This window comes from Pristis pectinata, chromosome 1 (assembly GCF_009764475.1).
Source record: "Pristis pectinata isolate sPriPec2 chromosome 1, sPriPec2.1.pri, whole genome shotgun sequence".
Taxonomy (NCBI): Eukaryota; Metazoa; Chordata; class Chondrichthyes; order Rhinopristiformes; family Pristidae; genus Pristis; species Pristis pectinata.
This window is the reverse complement of record NC_067405.1, coordinates 385207-405491: the sequence shown is the minus strand read 5'-3', so window position 1 is coordinate 405491 and position 20285 is coordinate 385207. Positions and strand designations below refer to the sequence as shown.

At 44.9% G+C, this 20285-nt stretch overlaps 1 protein-coding gene across 1 annotated transcript in view; it reads left to right on the top strand.

The window, feature by feature from the left end:
* The first annotated feature begins 591 nt into the window (after positions 1-591).
* LOC127575824 (E3 ubiquitin-protein ligase MARCHF4-like) overlaps positions 592-20285 on the top strand; it is a 69971-nt gene continuing 50277 nt past the window's right edge. Inside the window, exons 1-2 of the mRNA XM_052025967.1 lie at positions 592-1734; positions 12455-12610. Of these exons, the coding sequence (XP_051881927.1) occupies positions 1348-1734; positions 12455-12610 (543 nt within the window). The 5' untranslated portion in view covers positions 592-1347. The remainder of the gene's footprint in view (positions 1735-12454; positions 12611-20285) is intronic.

Genomic DNA, 20285 nt, shown 5'->3' with positions numbered 1-20285 from the left:
CCTGTAGAGATAAGATCTTTTTCTTGTAAGGCACCTCCTCTATCTGGGAGTCCACCAGAGCTAGCACCTCTGCCTCCTCTGTTAAGGAAGCCAGGCCAGCAAACTGGCAAGAATTGGAAATGAAAGTCACCTCTTGATTAGGGCTATCGCCCAGCACTAGTATTAAACCAACCGGCAGCCTCCATGTTGTGGAACTTGTTGGTCACTTCGGTCCTGTCCCTTCATTTTGCCGCCAAGACTCAGAAGATGCTCACTGATCTCCTGTAGAGCAGGAGGTAACACCCAGTCTCTTTTACGGTTCTGTGATTCTCACTATTTACCCTGACCATGACCCTCTTAATTTTGGATTAAAGCTCCCAGAACACTCTCCCAATTATTTCTTGAATGAGAAAGTCCAGGCAGAGAAACGGAGAATCAGCACCTGCATTTCTCAGCTGCGTCGTGGGGTTGGCAGGTTGAGGGGAAGCCGCTTTAAGAAGCGGTGTTTCTGGGGAAGAGCCGGGAGAAGCCGCTTTAAGAAGCGGTGTTTCTGGGGAAGAGCCGGGAGAAGCCACTTTAAGGCGCTGATGAGGGGCGGGAGCTCTCCGCCGCCTTAGTGCTGAATTTGTCCGGAGCTCCAGCGGTCGGCTCGATGGTTAGTCCCGGTCAGCCCTGGGAGGCGAGCTTGGAGTCGGAGAGCGCTCGGTGGGCCGAAGACTCGATGTGAAGCGGCGCTGGGAGGGAGGGGCAGGATCCCGATCAACAGAACTAGGAGCGGCGCGGAGCTGCGACAGAAACTGAGAGGGATCCTTGCACCGGGCCCAAGCCGGGCCCAAGCCGGGCCAGCCCCCGACAGCTCGGGTCCAGAGCCGCCGCCTTCGTTCACCGAGCAGAGCTTCTTCCTCCCTTCCTCCCCACACCCGTTTATCGGTTCTCAGCCGGGTGGAACTGCTGAAATTTGCTCGGTATTGCAGACCAGAATGGATTCTGTTTGTGCTGGGACGAAAATTCACCGACAAATCGTTCAATGATCTGGGGCAGGTTCAGCTCCTACACAGCTAGGATCATTCGGGGCTAACGTAATTCTGTCCCGGGATTCTCCCTGTGTGATCGGTCTGTCGGAGGGAGTCTAGCTTGGATCCGTCTGCATCACGGACCTGCACTCGGACCCAGCTGAGTCAGGATTGTTCCAGGTCGGACCCGCCTGTTCCAGCGTTCCCGGTTGGACCCAGTTGACCTGGGATCCTGGGCTGGATCCATTTGTCCACATTTAGATCTGGTTGTCCTAGGGTCCCGGCTTGGATCCGACTGTCCGGGAGCCCGGGTCAGGGCTTCTTCTGTTACTCATTGTTGGGTCACACCACACAGATGTTGCGCCAACTCCGGCTTAAGTGCCGCTGCCACATGTTGTTCAGTGACTTGAAGGTTTTGCCGCTCCGGCGACCTGTCCCTCTGCTTCCTGTGATGAATTACGACCATATTTCACGGCCGACCACCCATGGACTCCCGTCCAACAACAACATTCTGTTGCCGGCTGTTAAGGGGAACAAGTGGAGATCAGGCGACGCGGCGCCGGCGGAGGACTGTTGTCAGGAGCAAGGTTCCAGCAGCTACGAGCAGGCCACTGCCATGGCGAGTTCTTCGGAAGAGGAGTATTATCGCAGGAAAGGTGAAGACAGAGTGTCCCTGAGCAGCAGCATCGCCAGTGGCTGCAGGTCCCCCCAGTGCCGCATCTGCTTCCAGGGCCCCGAGCAGGTGAGTGGTGAACACTTCCGACAGCCCTTCCCACCTTTGAACCTCAGTCCATTTCTTTTCAGCTTCCAAGTACGGTATCCGCATAAGGAAATGTTCACACCCTTGGGAGGGATGACTGGGATAACATGACTGGAAATGATAATAATTTTGATATGTTGATGTCATTGGATTGCTTACTGGTTTTTAAGTAGTCAAATCTTTGTTCACGAAGACACTATTCAATACCATCAAGGCTGATCATCCATCTCAATATCCTGTTCCCACCTTCTCCCCATTATCTCTTGATCCCTTAAACATAAAGAAACTGACCTACTTTGTAGAGAATTCCACAGGTTCGCCCCCCCCCCCCCCCCGGGTGTAGAAATTTCTCATTATCTTGGTTCTAAATGACATCCCCTATGTACTGAGGCTGTTCTGGACATTCTCCTGTCTCTCGTCACTTTGGTCCTGTTATAGTTGTGTAGGTTTCATATACTGAGTACAACACAGGAGGCCATTTAAGAGGCATTTAGACAGACATATGAACAGATGGGGGATGGAGGGATATAGATCCATGTTCAGGCAGATGGGATTAGTTTAGATTGTCATCATGGTTGGCACAGTGACCATGGGCTGAATGGCCTGTTCCTGTGCCATACTGTTCTATGTTCTATGACCCCCCCCCCCGCCTGCAACACAAAAACATCAAAAACATTCTACATTCATTCTCTCTCTCTCTCTCTCTCTCTCTCTCTCTCTCTCACACACACACACACACACACACACACACACACACACACACACACACACACACACACACCCACTTGGGTACAGTGATAGCCAGAATCCATGGTCCATGTCAGAACCACTGTCAAATGAAGAAAGAAGTTTGAGATTTCTGGGAAAACATCAGGAATTCAGAAGGGACTTAAGCATTAAATTGCAGAAACAGGGCAATTGGAGAGAGGGCGGGCAATTTAAACTGCATGGACTAACAAAGGGGAACTAGCACAGAATTGTTAAGAGTGAATCTTATTTGAGTAACTTGGTGGAGTTTTTCGATGAGGTAACAGAGAGGGCAGTGCAGCCCATGGTGAAGACACAAGCTTATATTAGAAAAATGATCTCCAGGTTACTTGCAGTGCCATTCACTGGTGAATGAAAAACACAGTGATGCTGGAGGATCTCAGCAGGCCAGGCAGCATCCGTGGAGAAAAGCAGGCGGTCAACGTTTCGGGTCAGGACCCTTCTTCAGGACTGAAGATAGGAAAAGGGGAAGCCCAATATATAGGAGGGAAAAGCAGAGCAGTGATAGGTGGACAAAGGAGGGGAGGCGGGGTGGACACAAGGTGGTGATAGGTAGATGCAGGTAAGAGATAGTGATAGGCAGGGGTGGGGGAGGAGGGGAGAGCAGATCCACCGGGGGATGGGTCAAAGGTAAGGAGATAAAGGGAAAAAAGGGTAGAAAAAAAGAGGCTAGGAAAGGGAAGGGGGGGGGGTGTTGTGGGGAAGGGGGGGGGTGAGGATTACCTAAATTGGGAGAATTCAATATTCACGCCATTAGGCTGCAAGGTTCCAAGAAGGAAAATGAGGTGCTTTTCCTCCATTTTGCACTTGGAATTCTCCTGGCAGTGGAGGAGGCCGAGGACTGTCATATCAGTCATACTGTGGGAGTGGAGTTGAAGTGACAGGCAATGGGGAGATGCAGGTTGCAGTTACGGACAGAGCGCAGGTGTTCTGTGAAACGGTCACCTAGTCTGCGTTTGGTCTCACCAATGTAGAGGAGGCCACACTTGGAGCACTGAATACAGTTGATGATATTAAGGGAAATGCAGGTGAATCTCTGTCTCACCTGAAAGGAAAGTTTTGGTCCCTGGATGGAGGTGGTTTAGGGGCAGGTGTTGCACCTATGGAGGGGGCTGTGGAAAGTTCCCTAGATAGCTCCTAGATAGCCACATGAATTATAGAGAAATGGAGAGCTATTTGGGAGGGAAGGGTTAGATAGATATTAGAGCAGGATAGAAGGTCGGCACAACATCGTGGGCCAAAGGGCCTGTACCGTGCTGTAATGTTCTATGTGTCCGGGGTGGGAGCAGGATGGGTAGGGTGGGAGGAGTGAACGAGGGAATCTCAGAGAGAGAGGTCCCTGTGAAAGTCAGGAAGGGGTGGAGAGGGGAAGATATGCCTGGTGGTGGGGTCCCGTTGGAGATGGCAGAAGTGGTAGAGAATGATGTGTTGCATACGTAGGCTGATTATTGTGTGGTGGGGGCAGGAGTCAAGTTGCAGGAGGGAGTGCTGCAGATTTCCATAAGATATAGAAGCAGAATTGGGCCATTCAGCCCATTGAGTCTGCTCCGCCATTTAATCGACTATTTTTCTCAACCCCATTCTCCTGCCTTCTCCAACCATTAACCCACTTACCAATCAAGAACCTATCCATCTCAAGTACACCCAGTGACTTGGCCTCCACAGCCCTCTGTGGCAATGATTCCCCAGATTCACCACTCTCTGGCTGAAGAAATTCCACCTCATCTCAGTTCTAAAGGGACATCCCTTTATTTTGAGGCTGTGCCCTCGGATCCTAGACTCCCCTACTAATGGAAACATCCCCTCCCTGTCCACTCTATCCAGGCCCTTCAGTATTCAAGGCAATATTTCAGGGACATTGGTACCATTTCTGAAGCAGAAAGGATTCAGGATAGAGAGGTTTCAGCTGAGCAGAGTTGGGACCAATATCCTTATGGACAGGTTAAATAGTTCACTTGGGAGGATGTTGCTGGCAATAATGTGTAATATTAAACTGTAGGAACAGAGTTCAGAGAGGAGAGGTTCAGAGAGGCTCTTAGCAGTGTGAAGGAACAGAGGGATCTTGGGGTCCACGTCCATAGATCCCTCAAGGTTGCTGCGCAGGTCGATAGGGTTGTTAAGAAGGCGTATGATGTGTTGGCCTTCATTAGTCGGGGTATTGAGTTCAAGAGCCACGAGGTAATGTTGCAGCTCTGGTTAGTCCACACTTGGAGTATTGTGTTCAGTTCTGGTCGCCTCATTATAGGAAGGATGTGGAAGCTTTAGAGAGGGTGCAGAGGAGATTTACCAGGACGTTGCCTGGATTGGAGAGCATGTCTTATGAGGATAGGTTGAGTGAGCTAGGGCTTTTCTCTTTGGAGAGAAGGAGGATGAGAGGTGACTTGATAGAGGTGCACAAGATGATAAGAGGCATAGATCGAGTGGACAGTCAGAGACTTTTTCCCAGGGCGACAATGGCTAACATGAGAGGACATAATTTTAAAGTGATTGGAGGAAGGTATAAGGGAGATGCCAGAGGTAAGCTTTTTACACATGGAACGCACTGCCAGCAGAGGTTGTGGGGGCAGATACATGGGACATTTAAGAGACTATTAGAGAGCCACATGAATGATAGAGAAATGGGAGGGAAGGGTTAACATTTGGGAAGGAAAGGACAGATAGATATTAGAGCAGGAGAAAATGTCAGGACAACATTGTGGGCTGGAGGGCCTGTACTATGGTGTTATGTTCTATGACAAGCAAATTATAAAAGTATGGGCTACCAAACAGGAGCCAGCACAGAATTATTAAGGACAAATCACATCAGAGTAATTTGGAGTTTTTTGATAAGGTAACAGAGAGGGCAGTTGATGTAGGCATGAACTTACATCAGATAGAACATAGAACATAGAACACAGAACATTACAGCACAGGAACAGGCCTTTTGGCCCACAATGTTGTGCTGATCCAGTTACATTAGTAATAAAATGCCCAACTAAACTAATACCTTCTGCCTACATTATGTCCATATCCTACCATCTGCCTCACATTCATGTGCCTATCTAAGAGCTTATTGAATGCCCCTATCATATTTGCCTTCACCTGTTTACTCTACCTGCCCACACAACCTCTGCCTCTCCATAATCTTGTAAACCTCTATCAGATCTCCCCTCATCCTTCGCCGCTCCAGAGAGAACAACCCAAGTTTGTCCAACCTATCCTCATAGCACATGCCCTGTTATTCCTGGTAAACCTCTTCTGCACCCTCTCCAAAGCCTCAACATCCTTCCTATAATGGGGTGACCAGAACTGAATGCAGTACTCCAGATGAGGCCTAACTAAAGTTTTATAAAGCTGCAACATAACTTCCTGACTCTTGAACTCAGTGCCTTGACTAATGAAGGCAAGCATGCCATATGCCTTCGTTACTGCCCGATCAACCTGTGTAGCCACTTTCAGGGAGCTATGAACTTGGACCCCAAGATCCCTCTGCACATCTACACTGTTAAGGGTCTTGCCATTAACAGTGTACTGTCTCTTTACATTTAATCTCCCACGGTACCACACTTCACACTTGGCTGGGTTGAGCTCTATCTGCCTTCTCCACCCATATCTGCAACTGATCTATATGCCGCTGTATCCTTTGCCAGTCTTCTACACTATCCACAACACCACCAACCTTTGTATCATCAGCAAATTTACTAACCCACCCATGTACATTTTCATCCAGGCCATTTATATAATCACAAATAGCAGAGGTCCCAGTATGGATCCCTGAGGAACACCACTAGTCACAGACCTCCAGCTAGAATAAGTCCCATCAACCACTACCCTCTGTCTTCTACGGGCAAGCCAGTTCTGAATACAAACAGCCTTGTCAAACACCTTACTAAAATCCATGTAGATGACTTCAACAGCTCTACCTTCATCAATCACCCTCGTCACCTCATCAAAAAACTCAATCAAGTTAGTAAGGCACAACTTGCCCTGCACAAAGCCATGTTGACAGTCCCTAATTGGCCTATGGTTTTCCAAATCTTATAAATCCTATACCAAAGAATCCTCTCCAGTAACTTCCCTACCACTGATGTGAGACTCACCAGTCTATAGTTACCAGGATTATCCCTGTTTCCCTTCTTGAATAATGGAAGAGCATTAGCTACTCGCCAGTCCTCCGGGACCTCACCTGTGGCTAGAGAGGACATGAAGATATTCGTCAAGGCTCCAGCAATCTAATCCCTTGCCTCTCTCAACAACCTAGGACATATCCCATCAGGCCCTGGGGACATCCACCTTAAGAGACTCTTTAAGAGACCCAACACTACCTCCTCCTTCATCTTGAAATGCCCTAGCATATTAGTACACTCGGCACCAATCTCCTTATCCTTCACATCCTTCTCCTTGGTAAATATTAATGCAAAGTACTCCGTGAGGACCTTATCCACATCCTCCACTTCCAAGCACATGTTCCCTCCTTTATCCTTGAGTGGTCCTACCCTCTCTCAAGTTATCCTCTTGTACTTGATGTATGTGTAGAATTCCTTGGGATTCCCTTTAATCCTATTTGCCAAGGACTTTTTGTGGCCCCTCCTGGCTTTCCTAATTCCCTTCTTTATAATTCTCATGTGCTCTGTTTTATCTTAGCTTCCTAAGCTCTACATACTTTTCCTTTTTCTTCTTGACTAAATTCACGAGCTCTATCAACATCCAAGGTTATCTTCCGCCCCAGGCAGTGCATTCCACGCTCCAACCATTCTCTGGGTAAAAAACCTTCCTCTGATATCTCCCTTGAACTTCCCACCTATTACTTTAAAGCCTGATTAGTAATGCATCTCCCACCAACCCACCCCCCCCACCTTTTACCTCCCTTTCAATATTTTCTAAAACATCAAAACCCTGGAACTTTAAGCACCCATTCCTGTTCCCCTCTTAACCAAGTCTCTGTTATGGCCACAACATAATAGTTCCATGTACTGATCCATGCTCTAAGTTCATCACCCTTAATACTCCTAGCATTCAAATACACACACTTCAAGCTGTCCATCCCATTGTGTATATTACTTTGTTTCTGCCTATTTTTACTGGCCCTGACATCTACCTTCCTCTCAATCCCTCCACTTTCTGAGCCGCTGCTCTGGTTCCCATCCTCCTACCAATGTTGATGTTGAATCAGATGTTGAACTTACATCAGCTGTTGAATCAAGTGTCACATGTTAGGCTTGTCACCATTTAAAATTAAATCCTATCAAGAGCAGTTAAGGATAGCATTAGATCGAGGGAAGAGGCTTGTCGTATTGCCAAAATACAATAAACCTGAGTACTGATAAACTTTCAGAATTCAAGAAAGGAGTACGAAGGCACCATTAATGAAAGGAAAAGAAGCATAACTTGGCAGGCTCCAACAGGCTTAGACAGGCTTCTTCTATGTCTTGCCCTCCAGTCCCAGCAATATCCTTGTGAATCTCTTCTGTATCCTCTTGAGCTTAATGACATACTTCATATAGCACGGGAACCAGAAATGCACACAATACTCCAAGTGTGGTCTCACTAGCATTTTATTCTGTTGTAACATGACATCCCAACTCTTGTACTCAGTATCATGACTGAGTGCCAAACACATTCTTCACCACGCTGTCTACCTAAGATGCCCCTTTCAGCGAACTATGTACCTGCACCCCTAGGTCTCTCTGTTCCTAACACTCCCCAGGGCCCTATCACTTACTGTGTCAGTCCCTCCCCGGTTGATCTTCCCAAAATGCATTACCTCACACCCATTCGAGTTTAATTCCATTTGCCATTCCTTACCCCAATTTCCCAGTGATTCTAGACTCTTGTAATCTTGTAACCTTCTTCACTGTCACTATACCACCAACTTTTGTGTCATCTACAACTTACTAACCCTGCCATCTACATTCTCATCCAAATTGTTAATATAGATGATGAACAACAGGGGACCCAGCACCGATCCCTGTGGCACACCACTGGTCACAGGCCTCCAGTCTTAAAATAAACCCTCCACTACCACCCTCTGACTCCTACTACCAAGCCAATTTTGTATACAATTGGCTAGCTCGTCTTGGATCCCATGTGATCTAACGTTCCAAACTAACCTGCCATGCAGACCTTATTAGAGGCTTTGCCAAAGTCCACTTAGACAATGTCCACTTAGACAATGTTCACTTCCCTGCCTTCATCAATCTGCTCAGCCACCTCTTCAAAAAACTCAATCAAATTCGTGAGACATTATTTCCTACACACAAACCCATGCTGACCATCCCTAGTCAGTCCTTGCATTTACAAATACAGGTAGATCCCATCTCTCAGAATCCCATCCAGTAAATTCCCCACCACTGATGTCAGGCTCACCGCTTGTAGTTCCCTGGCTTGTCCTTGCAGCCCTTCTTAGATAAAGCCACAACATTAACCCCCCTCCAGTCTTCAGGTACCTCACCCATGGTGAAAGATGATGCAAATATCTGTCAGAGCTCCAGCAATTTCTTCCCTTGCTTCCCACAATGTCTTAGGCTACACTTGGTTAAACACCCCCTCTTTTGTAATGTAGATATGTTTCAAGACATCACTACTTTCTTCTCTGAATTCCCTAGCTGCCATGACCTCCTCCACCATAAATATAGATGGGAAATATTCTTTAAGACCTCACCCATCTCCTGGAGCTCCACACATAAATGAGCACACTGATCCTAAGGAGCCCTATTCACTTCCTAGTTACTTTTTTGCTCTTAATATACTTGTAGAATCTCTTAGAATTCTCCTTTCCCTTATCTGCCAGAGCTTCCTCATGTCCTCTTTTTGCCCTCCTGATTTCCCTCTTAAGTGTACTCTTACACCCCTTATATTCTTCATGAGATTTGCTGAATCCCAGCTGACTATACTTGACGTATGCCTCCTTCTTTTTCTTGGAAGAGTAGAAGGAGGCATATCCCTTCGAAGTGGTCAGCCCCACCTCATTTCTAAATTTCACCCGTGTAGCCCGACTGGATGATCCCCCAGGAATATCTGTAAGCACTGCCGTTATTTTTCTCCCTGAACAAAAACACAACTCCCTTTTGTCTCTTGCCTTCACTCCTATCGTGCCTGTACCGTCTGTACCCCAGATTATTGAGCCGCTAGTCCTGCCCACTCCTCAACCATGTTTCTATTATGGTTATAATCTCCCAGTCCCATGTACCTATCCATGCCTGAGTTCATCTGCCTTACCTGTCAGGCTTCTTGGAGTAAAATAAAATAAGCTGGAAAAGATTCACAAGGATGTTACCGGGACTGGAGGGCTTGAGTTGTAAGGAGAGGCTGGTTAGGCTGGGGCTCTTTTCCCTGGAGTGTAGGAGACTGAGGAGTGACTTTATATATAAAATTGGTATTGGTGTTGGTTTATTATTGTCACTTGTGCCGAGGTCCAGTGAAAAACTTGTCTTAAAAACTTGTCTATGAGGGGCATAGAAAAGGTGGATGGTCACAGTCTTTTTCCCAAGGTAGGGGAGCCTAAAACTAGAAGACATAGATTTAAGGTGATGGGGAAAGATTTAAAAAGGACCTGAGGGGAAACCTTTTCACACAGAGGGTGGTGGGTATATGGAACGAGCTTCCAGACAATGCTGTCAAGGTGGGTACAATTACAATGTTTAAAAGACATTTAGACAGGTACATGCATAGAAAAAGTTTAGAGGGCTTTGGGCCAAATGCAGGCCAATGAGACTAGCTCAGACAGACATCTTGGTCGGCATGGATCAGTTGGCCTGAAGGGGCTGTTTCTGTGCTGTATGACTCTGTGACTCAGTTTAGAAATATTAGACATTCTTTGCTCCCTGTCCTGCTCCTATTTGTCTTGCCTACTGAACTTGGTTGCTTTAACTTCTATATTTGCCTCAACTTTTTCATCTGCTACACTACTGCTTTGTGTCCCACCCCCTGCTCATCCTTCATCAATCTTCTTGGTTACCTCCTCAAGAAGCTCCTCACTAAACCATGCTGACTACCCCTCATCAGCCCCTGCCTTTCCAAATGTACATAAATCCTAACCCTTCCTTTGTATTTTCTCAAATCACTTCCCAACCCCTGACATAACGCTCACTGGCCTGTAGTTCTCTGGCTTATCCCTGTTGCCCTTCTTAAATAAAACAACATTAGCCATCCTCCAGTCTCCTAGTACCTCACCTGTGGATAATGAAGATGCAGGCATCCCATAGCAACTTGCGATAGATTTCATCTGGCCCTGCGGATTTATCAAACCCTGTGCATCCCATGGCATCCAACATGGGATCCAAAATTAAGAATGAATGGGAAAGTGAACTCCAGACATCTTCACCTACAGAGACTTGGAGGAAAGTTCTTCATTTAGTTAATACATCTTCAACGTGTGCCAGACACTCTTTGATATAGTTTAAGGTAGTTCACAGGACCCATATGTCAAAAGATCAGCTAGCCCATTTTTATCACCATATAAATCCTATATGTGACAGATGTAAATCAAATGTGGCTTCTCTGACACACATATGTTTTGGTCCTGTCCTCTTTTGGAAAAATATTGGAAAGACATTTTTAACATTATCTCAACTGTATTGAATATTGATTTACAACCTCACCCCATCACTGCAATTTTTGGATTACCAAGGATAGTGTCTGGCCATTTATCTGCCTCCGCTTACTGTATGATTGCCTTTGTCACATTAATGGCCAAACAATCCATTTTGCTTAAATGGAAGGATCCAATACCCCCGACTACTTTTCAATGGTTCTCTCAAACTATATCATGTTTAAACTTGGAAAAAATTAGGAGTGGTGCTGTTGATCCTTTGCTTAAATTTGAAGATATTTGGAGTCCATTTATTCAATACTTTCATATGATAGATCCCCTTTCAATAACTTTTCAATTTAGAGGAACGGAGTTGACGACATAATATTGCTCTGTTTCTATTGAGAAATTTCAGTCCAGTTTTTTTTTGAAATTTTCTTTTTAGTTTGGTTTGATATATTATTTACAACTTTTTATTGATTTGGGGATTTTTTTTTCTTTTCTTTTATATACACAATAAATCTTTTTCTTTCCTTTCTTTTATATTATATTTATCTACTAAGAGATCATGAGATCTAAAGTTTTTTTTATATTTTATTATTCTTTATGATTATCTATGCCATGATTGTTCTCTTGATCTCTTTGTATTACATGTACGATCATCGATGTTATATATTAATCTGTATTAATTTGGAAACTAATAAAAAGATTGAAAAAGAAAAGAAGATGCAGGCATCCCATAGCAACTTGCGATAGATTTCATCTGGCCCTGGGGATTTATCAAACCCTGTGCATCCCATGGCGTCCAACACCTCCTTCTTCTAAATGATGGCCTGCTCCAGATTATCCACATACCATTCCCTGAACTCATTATTTTCCATGTCTTTTTCCTTGATACATACAGATGGGCATTCATTTAGGACTTCGCCCACAAAAACAAAATTATCAAGTTGCATGCAACCTCTTCTGATGATTCCACTGAAATTAATTAGAGGTTACGATGATGGGAAAAAACAGGTCATATCCAACCAGACTAATTTTACCCCATCAGACTTCTTTCAACTGTCAGCAAAGTGAAGGAAGATGTCATTAACAGTATTATCAAGGGCCGTTTAACACTGACCTGCTCACTAATAGTTTTATCAGGGCCATGAGACATCAGAGGTTATTGTGGACTTGCACAAATTGTTAACAAAAGAGCCATTTTACAGAGGTAAATTTTGAGAGATTGTCCTCAGCATTTAAATAGCATTTTACCAAATCAAGGACTGCTAGCAAAATTAAAGTGAATGGGAATCGGGGGTAAACTGTGCAGTGATTAAAGGGTGATGTGTGCCTCCATTGAACGGATTTATCATGCCTATATTGTCATGTATTACATTGCTGTCCTATGGATACACCACCATTGTGCCTTTTACCTTTTAGGGGGATCTGCTGAGTCCATGTCGCTGTGCTGGTTCTGTTCGCTGTACACACCAACCGTGCCTAATAAAATGGATAAGTGAGCGAGGATCCTGGAGTTGTGAGCTGTGTTACTATAAATACCATGTCATCGCTATCAGTGCCAAGAACCCTCTCCAGGTACATACATTTTCTTTCTGCTTTGGTTTTATTTTCCTCCTTTTTCACAGAAGCTCTAACTTTTTCAGACAGCACTAGGAACTCTCTTACAGAGAACACAGACCCTGTGGCAGTCCCCGTTTAATAGGTGGAACAGTCATGCAAGAGCATAATGATGCAGCAGTTAGTGCTGCTGCCTCACAGTTGCAGTGACTCAGGTTCCATTCTGACCTCCAACGTGTGGAGTTTACACATTCTCCCTGTGACCACATGCATTTCCTCCATGTGCTTGGGTTTCTTCCCATATCTCAAAGATGTGCTGGTGGTTTAATTGGCCACTGTAACTTGCCCCTTGGTGTAGGTTAATGACAAAAAAAATCAAAATGTAGTTGATGGGCATGGTGAGAGAAAATAAGTTGTAAGGATGCAGGGAAATGAGGAGGAGCTAATGGACCTGCTGGGATTGCTCCCTTGGGAGCTGGCATGAACCCAATAGGTCAAGTAGTCTTCGCTGTATTGTTATAAGGCATTTATTTTGAGATTCATAAAGTGAGTTCCTTTGAGCTTCATAAAGTAGTGTTGTGAAATAGGAAACCTGGTTGATATTTTTTTGCTAAAACCAGGGAAGTGTCACCTCAGCCATGATCAATAATCCCAGTTATTACTATTCAATCCAAGAATAAATGCTTGAAATAATCCACAAGTTAATAATAGAACATAGAACAGTACAGCACAGAACAGGCCCTTCGGCCCACAATGTTGTGCCGACACAGCTAATGCCTCCTACCTACAGAATGCCCATAGCCCTCCATTTTCCTCTCATTCATGTGCCCATCCAAGCCCCTCTTAAAAGTCCCCGATGAATTTTCCTCCACCACCCTATCAGGCAACACATTCCAGGCACCCACCCCTCTCTGAGTAAAAAACATACCCCTCACGTCTGTTCTGAACCTACCCCCTCTCACCTTAAATGCATGCCCTCTGGTATTGGATGACTCAATAATGGGAAAAGGATATTGCTTGTCCACCCTATCTATGCCCCTCATAATTTTATACACTTCCAACAGATCACCCCTCAGCCTCCGCTGCTCCAGAGAAAAGAGCTCAAGTTTGTCCAGCCTCTCCTGATAGCACATGCCCCCTAATCCAGGCAGCATCCTAGTAAACCCCCTCTGTACTCTCCTCTATCGGAATAACTAGAATTCTTCACACAATCAGTGTCATATTGTATGCAAATGCATTTAAAGCAAGATCCCACAAACAGTAAATGAATAAACTCCAATTAAGCTGTTTGCATTGATGTTAGTTAAGGACAGGTTGAGACACCTGGATCAGCCTCTGATGCACACTGGAATGTCTCGCTAAAAGGAAAGCTTCAATGAACAAAGATCTTCATGAAGAGATTATCCTGCGCTGTTGAAGATATTTGCTTGGCTGTTTGAGTTTTGTGCATGATTTCCCATATTGCACTCTGCACACAAGATCCATGTTTCAGCAGAGTAGTTATAACAAACAAGGTTGAGGGGTTATTTATTAATTTTTAGTTTGGGTCAATATTACAGGAATGTCCATATCATGTCCTACAAGGAGGCCATTGTGTCCATGAAGGCCAAAAGTGGACCCGATTAATACCAGCTCTTGCTCTGCAGCCCTGCAGGTTATGGCTCTTCAAGTGCTCACTGAGATACTTTTTAAGTGTGGTGAACATTTCTGCCTCTGCAATCCTTTCAGGCAATGAGCTCCAGGTCCCTCACCACACACTGAGTGGTACATCTTTTCTCAATTTCCCATTGATCTTCCTGACAATTAGAATCATAGAATTGTACAGCACAGAAATGGGTCCTTTCGGCCACCTCAGAGGGCTAAAGAAATTTGGCATGTCCCAATTGACCCTCACCAATTTTTACAGATGCACCATAGAAAGCATTCTATCCAGATGCATCACAGCTTGGTACAGCAACTGCTCAGCCCAAGACTGCAAGAAACCGCAGTTGTGAACACAGCCCAGTCCATCAGACAAAACAGTCTCCTCTCCATTGACTCCCTCTACACTTCTCACTGCCTTGGGAAAGCAGTCAATATAACCAGGGACACCTCCCACCTGAGTCATTCTCTCTTCTCCCCTCTCCTGTTCAGCAGAAGATACAAAAGTTTGAAAGCACATGCCACCAGATTCAAGAACAGTTCTATCCCGCTGTTATCGGACTCGAACAGACCCCTCATACACTAAAGATGAACTCTTGATCTCCCAATCTACCTCGTCATGGCCTTTGCGCTTTATTTGTCTACCTGCACTGCACTTTCTCTGTAACTGTAACACTATATTCTACATTTTGTTTTCTCTTTACTTCCTCAATGTACTTCTATATAGCATGATCTGCCTGGATGGGGATGGCATGCAAACAAAAGCTTTTCACTGTATCTCAGTACATGTGACAATAATAAACCAATACCAATACCAAATCTGAGATAAAACCAGAATGCTGGAAAAGCCAAGCTGATCAGACAGCGTCTGTGAAAACAGAAATGGATGAAAAACACTCTGATGCTGGAGGAACTCAGCAGGCCAGGCAGCATCTGTGGAGAAAAGCAGGCGGACAACATTTTGGGTCAGGACCTTTCTTCAGGACTGAAGATAGGAAAAGGGAAATCCCATATATATAGGAGGGAAAGTAGAGCAGTGATAGGTGGACAAAAGGGGGGAGGTGGGGTGGACACAAGGTGGTGATAGGTAGATGCAGGTAAGAGATAGTGATAGGCAGGTGCAGGGGAGGAGGGGAGAGCAGATCCACCGGGCGATGCATATCAGGTAAGGAGAGAAAGGATAAAAAATGGGGTAGAAAAAAGAGAGGATGGCTAGGAAAGGGAAGAAAAGAAGAAACTTGGTTGGGGGAGATATGGAGGTGGGGGGTGAGGGGATTACTTAAAGTGGGAGGATTCAATGTTCATGCCGTTAGGCTGCAAGGTTCCAAGATGGAAAATGAGGAGCTGTTGCTCCAGTTTGCACTTGGAATTCTCCTGGCAGTGGAGGAGTCCGAGGACTGACAATCTGTGATACTGTGGGAGGGAGAGTTGAAGTGACTGGCAACAGGGAGATGCAGATCACAGTTATGGACAGAGCACAGGTGTTCTGCAAAACGGTCACCTGGTCTGCGTTTGGTCTCACCCTTGTAGAGGAGGCCACACTTGGAGCACCAAATGCAGTAGATGATATTAAGGCAGGTGCAGGTGAATCTCTGTCTCACCTGAAAGGAAAGTTTGGGTCCCTGGATGGAGGTGATGGAGGTGGTGTAGGGGCAAGTGTTGCACCTATGGTGGGCACAGTGGAAAGTTCCCAGGGTGGGAGCGGGATGGATGGGAGGGGAGGAGTGAACCAGGGAGTCACGGAGAGAGCGGTCCCTGAGAAAGGCAAGAAGGGGTGGGGAGGGGAAGATATGCTTAGTAGTGGAGTCCCGTTGGAGATGGTGGAAGTGGCGGAGGATGATGTGTTGGATACTTAGGCTGGTGGGATGAAATGTGAGGACAAGGGGGACCCTACCCCTGTTGGGTCTGGGAGGGGTGGGGGTGAGAGCAGAGGTGTGGGAAATGGCAGAGATGCAGGTGCGAGCTCTCTCGACCACAGTAGGGGGGAAGCCCCGGTTAGAAAAGCAATTGGACATCTAGGATATCCTGGAGTGAAAAGCCTCATCATGGAAACAGATGTGGTGGATGCAGAGAAATTGAGAAAAAGGGATAGTATCCTTGCAAGAGACAGGGTGGGAGGAGCTGTAATCAAGGTAGCTGTGGGCGTCAGTGGGTTTGTAGAAGATGTGGGTGGATAAGGAATCTCCTGAGATGACGGAAAGGTCAAGGAAGGAGAGAGAGGAGTCAGAGATAGTCTGTGAATTGGAGATCAGGGTACAAATTTGTGGCTAAATTAATGAAACTGTTGGGTTCTGCACGGGTACAAGAGGTGGCACCAATGCAGTCATCAATATAGCGGAGAAAGAATTGAGGAATGGGGCCAGAGTAGTCTTGGAATAGAGACTGTTCAACATAGCCAACGAAGAGGCAGGCATAGCTGGGGCCCTTGTGAGTGCCCATGGCTACACCCTTGGTCCATAGAAAGTGAGAGGAATCAAAAGTGAAGTTGTTTCCGGTGAGGACAAGTTCAGCCAGGCGGAGGAGAGTGTTAGTGGAAGGGGACTGGTTCTGTCTCTGGTCAAGAAAGAAGCAGAGGGCGGTGAGGTCATCATGATGGGGAATGGAGGTGTATAGGCACTGGACATCCATGGTGAAGATGAGGTTTTGTGTGCCTTAGAACTTAAAGCAATGGAAGAGTTGGATGAGTGGAAGAATGGAAGAGTGTCAAGGACATAGGTGGGAAGGGATTGGACCAAACAAACAGAGTTCATTGGAACTGAAAAAAAAGTTATAAATCAAGCATGTTTTAAGTTGCAGAGAAGGTTGAGGGTGGAGAGATCCAAGTAAATGTCTGAGATCAGGTGATTATTATCTTTTTCTTTCTTTCTCTGAGTAAACTTTCATGCAATTTGCCATCTTTTCTTGGACCCTGTGGGCTTTTACTTTCCTAACCATCATGCCAAGAAAAACGCCTTGCTAAAGTAAATGTAGACTTCATTAAACGTGCTACCACCATCAACCCTGCTTGTAACCTCCTCAAAAAATTCAATCATTAGTTAAACATGACTTTCCATTAATGACCCCATGCTGATTATCCTTGATTAAACTGAACCTCTCAAAATATTGCTTCTGTTGTCCCTCAGAATTATTAACCAATAGTTTTCCCACCATCACTGTTTAGCCGACAAGTCTAAGGATATTTGTTCTATTCCTCTCTCCTTTTTGATACAACAGTACACCAGTCACCTTCCCGTCCTCTGCTGCGTGTTTGTAGATTGGAAAATTATAGTCAGAGCCTTCTCTATTTCCTCCCTTGCTTCTTTTAAGAGCCTACAATAACCATTTTTGACACTTGGCAATTTTTCTACTTTTATGGATACTAAACTCCTTAACGTTTCTACAAACTGGTCCAACAGTTCAAAGGATCTAAAATCTTCCTGTGGCTTCCATCTCTTCTGTTGTGAATTCATCTGTGTTATCCTTGTTCTATACCCACTGTTGGTGAATCATTGAAATTTAAGGTACAGCTAGAAGCCATTGGGCCATCGTGTCCATTCTAGCCAAAAATAGATTAATTCTACTCTCCAGTTCTTGCTCCATAGCCTTGTGGATTAAGGCACTTCAAATACTGATCAGGACGTTTTTTAAAATGCTATGAAGATTTATGTCTCTACTATCCTTGCAAGCAGTGGTTTCCAGATCCCAACTGCATGTCGAGTGAAAAAGAATATCCTCAACTCCCCATAATCCTTCTACCAGTTAATTCCAAACTACAGAATCCCAAATAGACTATAGCAAGGAAGAAGTCCATTCAAGCCATTGTTTTAATGTCAAGAACAATCCTGTTAGTCCTGCTCCCGTGTTCTCTCCTCAAAGCCCTGAAAATGTTTTCTTTTCAGATCCACAACATCACAATTCAATCCACCTCCTCTCCCCTCTGGCAGTTTCAGATTCTAACCATGTGCTGCATAATACAATTGTCCTCACCTCACTTTGGTTCTTTTACCAATCATCATCTTTCTCTGTCCACTGGTTCACGATCCTTCCACCAGTGGGAACAGGTTCTCCTTATCTACTAAAAATATAAAATATAAGAAATAGAAGCAGTAGTGGACCACTGCGCCCCTGGTGCCTGCTTCTCCATTCAATAAGTTCATGACTTTTTTACCTCAATGTCACTTTCCTGCACTAACCTCAAACTTCTCGATTCCCTCAATATTTAAAAATCTGCCTTGAAAATACAGTACTTAGTTATAGAGCCTCTAAGCCTTGGTTAGAGAATTCAAAGGATTTGCTTCCCCTTGGATGCAGAAGTTTCTTCTCGTCTCTGTCATGAATGACCAAACTTATGCTCCATGTCTGTGTTTATAAAGTTCAGGACCCCATCCGCTTCTTTCAATCTGCCCTTGCACTTTCAATGATTTATGCACATAGAGTCTTGATGGCTCTGTTCCTGAACCCTTTTTACAACCAGGTTATATCACCTCTTCTTGTTCATCCTGCTGAAATGAAATGCTTTGCATTTTCTGTGTTCTGCTTTATCTGCCACCTACCTATGCATTCTAATAGCTTGCCTAAACTTCCTTGAGTCTATTACTACCCTCCTTACATTTCACAATACTTCCAAGTTTAGCATCCTCTACAAATGTGGAAATTGTACTCTACACACTAGTCATTAGTACATATTAAGAAAAGCAATGGTCCTAATACCAACCCCTGGTGCATACCACTTGCCCAAGTGGCTGTTAATTCTGTTATTGATTACAGGTTTCAAAATGTCCTCACCACCCAGGACTGGCCTGTGGTTGTTGAGTTTGTTCTTACACCATTTATTTAAGTAACATTTGCTATTCTCCAGTCCACAGACATCATCCCTACATATTTACACTTGGAAGATTACGGCCAATACATCCACAATTCCCTTTCTTCCCTCAGCACCCTGGAAAGCTTCCTGTCTATACCAGGTGATGGATCCATTTCTACAGCCAGTCTTTTTTGTACCTTTTTATCAGTCTTTAGCTATCCTCTTCTTAGATAAAGACTAATGTGAAGTATGCATTCATAACCTCAGCCAAGGCCTCTGACTCAAGGAGTACACCTTCCTTTTGGTCTCTGATTAGCCCCACCTCTCCTCTTACTACCCTTTTGCTCTTTATATGCCCACAGAAGAATTTTAGATTCTCCCTCATTTTCTAAACCTTATAACAATATGACTGTTGTTCCCTCAATGCTCCCCCTTCACTTTCTTCACTTGGCTTGTCTCATTCCCCAGAACCAAATCCAGCAATGCTTCCTTCCTTGTTGGGTGAAGAGAGTTTTCCTGAATACACTTCAAATCTTCACGCCCCTCATTGCCTGATTTTTTTTACTATCACCGTCTATAGTTGAATTCTCTTCTTATTAGTATGCCATGGCTTTCACAAATTTCCTGCTCCTCCAAATCTTTCCCACCACTTGGTTGTCCACAGAAAACTCCCATAAGTGCACTGGCTCCTTTGTTTTTCTTGGCTCTAGCCAAATGGATTCTGTCCCAAGCACTTCAGGATATCCTTTCCAGAATTCTCCTTAATCAATAATGCTACTCCCCTTCTTTCCTTCCCTCTCGTTTCTGAACACCTTGTAGCCAGGAATATTTAGTACCCATTCCTGCCCTTTTTGTTGAACTGTCTGCATTAATGCCACAATATCAATCCTGTGTGGTTGATTGCATTTTGTTCTGTACAGTTTGTGTGTTCACATCCATGTGCAGTAAATTGATCTTCAACCTTCTCATTCTCTTACTCTGCTCCTATCTAAAACCATACTATTTATAACTCTCCAAATCTTTTGTGAACCTTTTTTCTCCTTTTCAATGTTACATCTTCCTGACCATCCTCTTGTCAAATTATTTTAAATTCTTCCCCCAAAACTACTGAAGAACTCCATGAGGACATTGGTCCCAATCATCGAGGTGTGGCCTGGACAAATCATACAGGTCCCAATCCTCCTGGAGCTGGTACTAATACCCAGGAATCTAAAGTCCTCTCTCCTGTACCACCTCTTCAGCCACACATTCATCTGCATTACTGTCTTG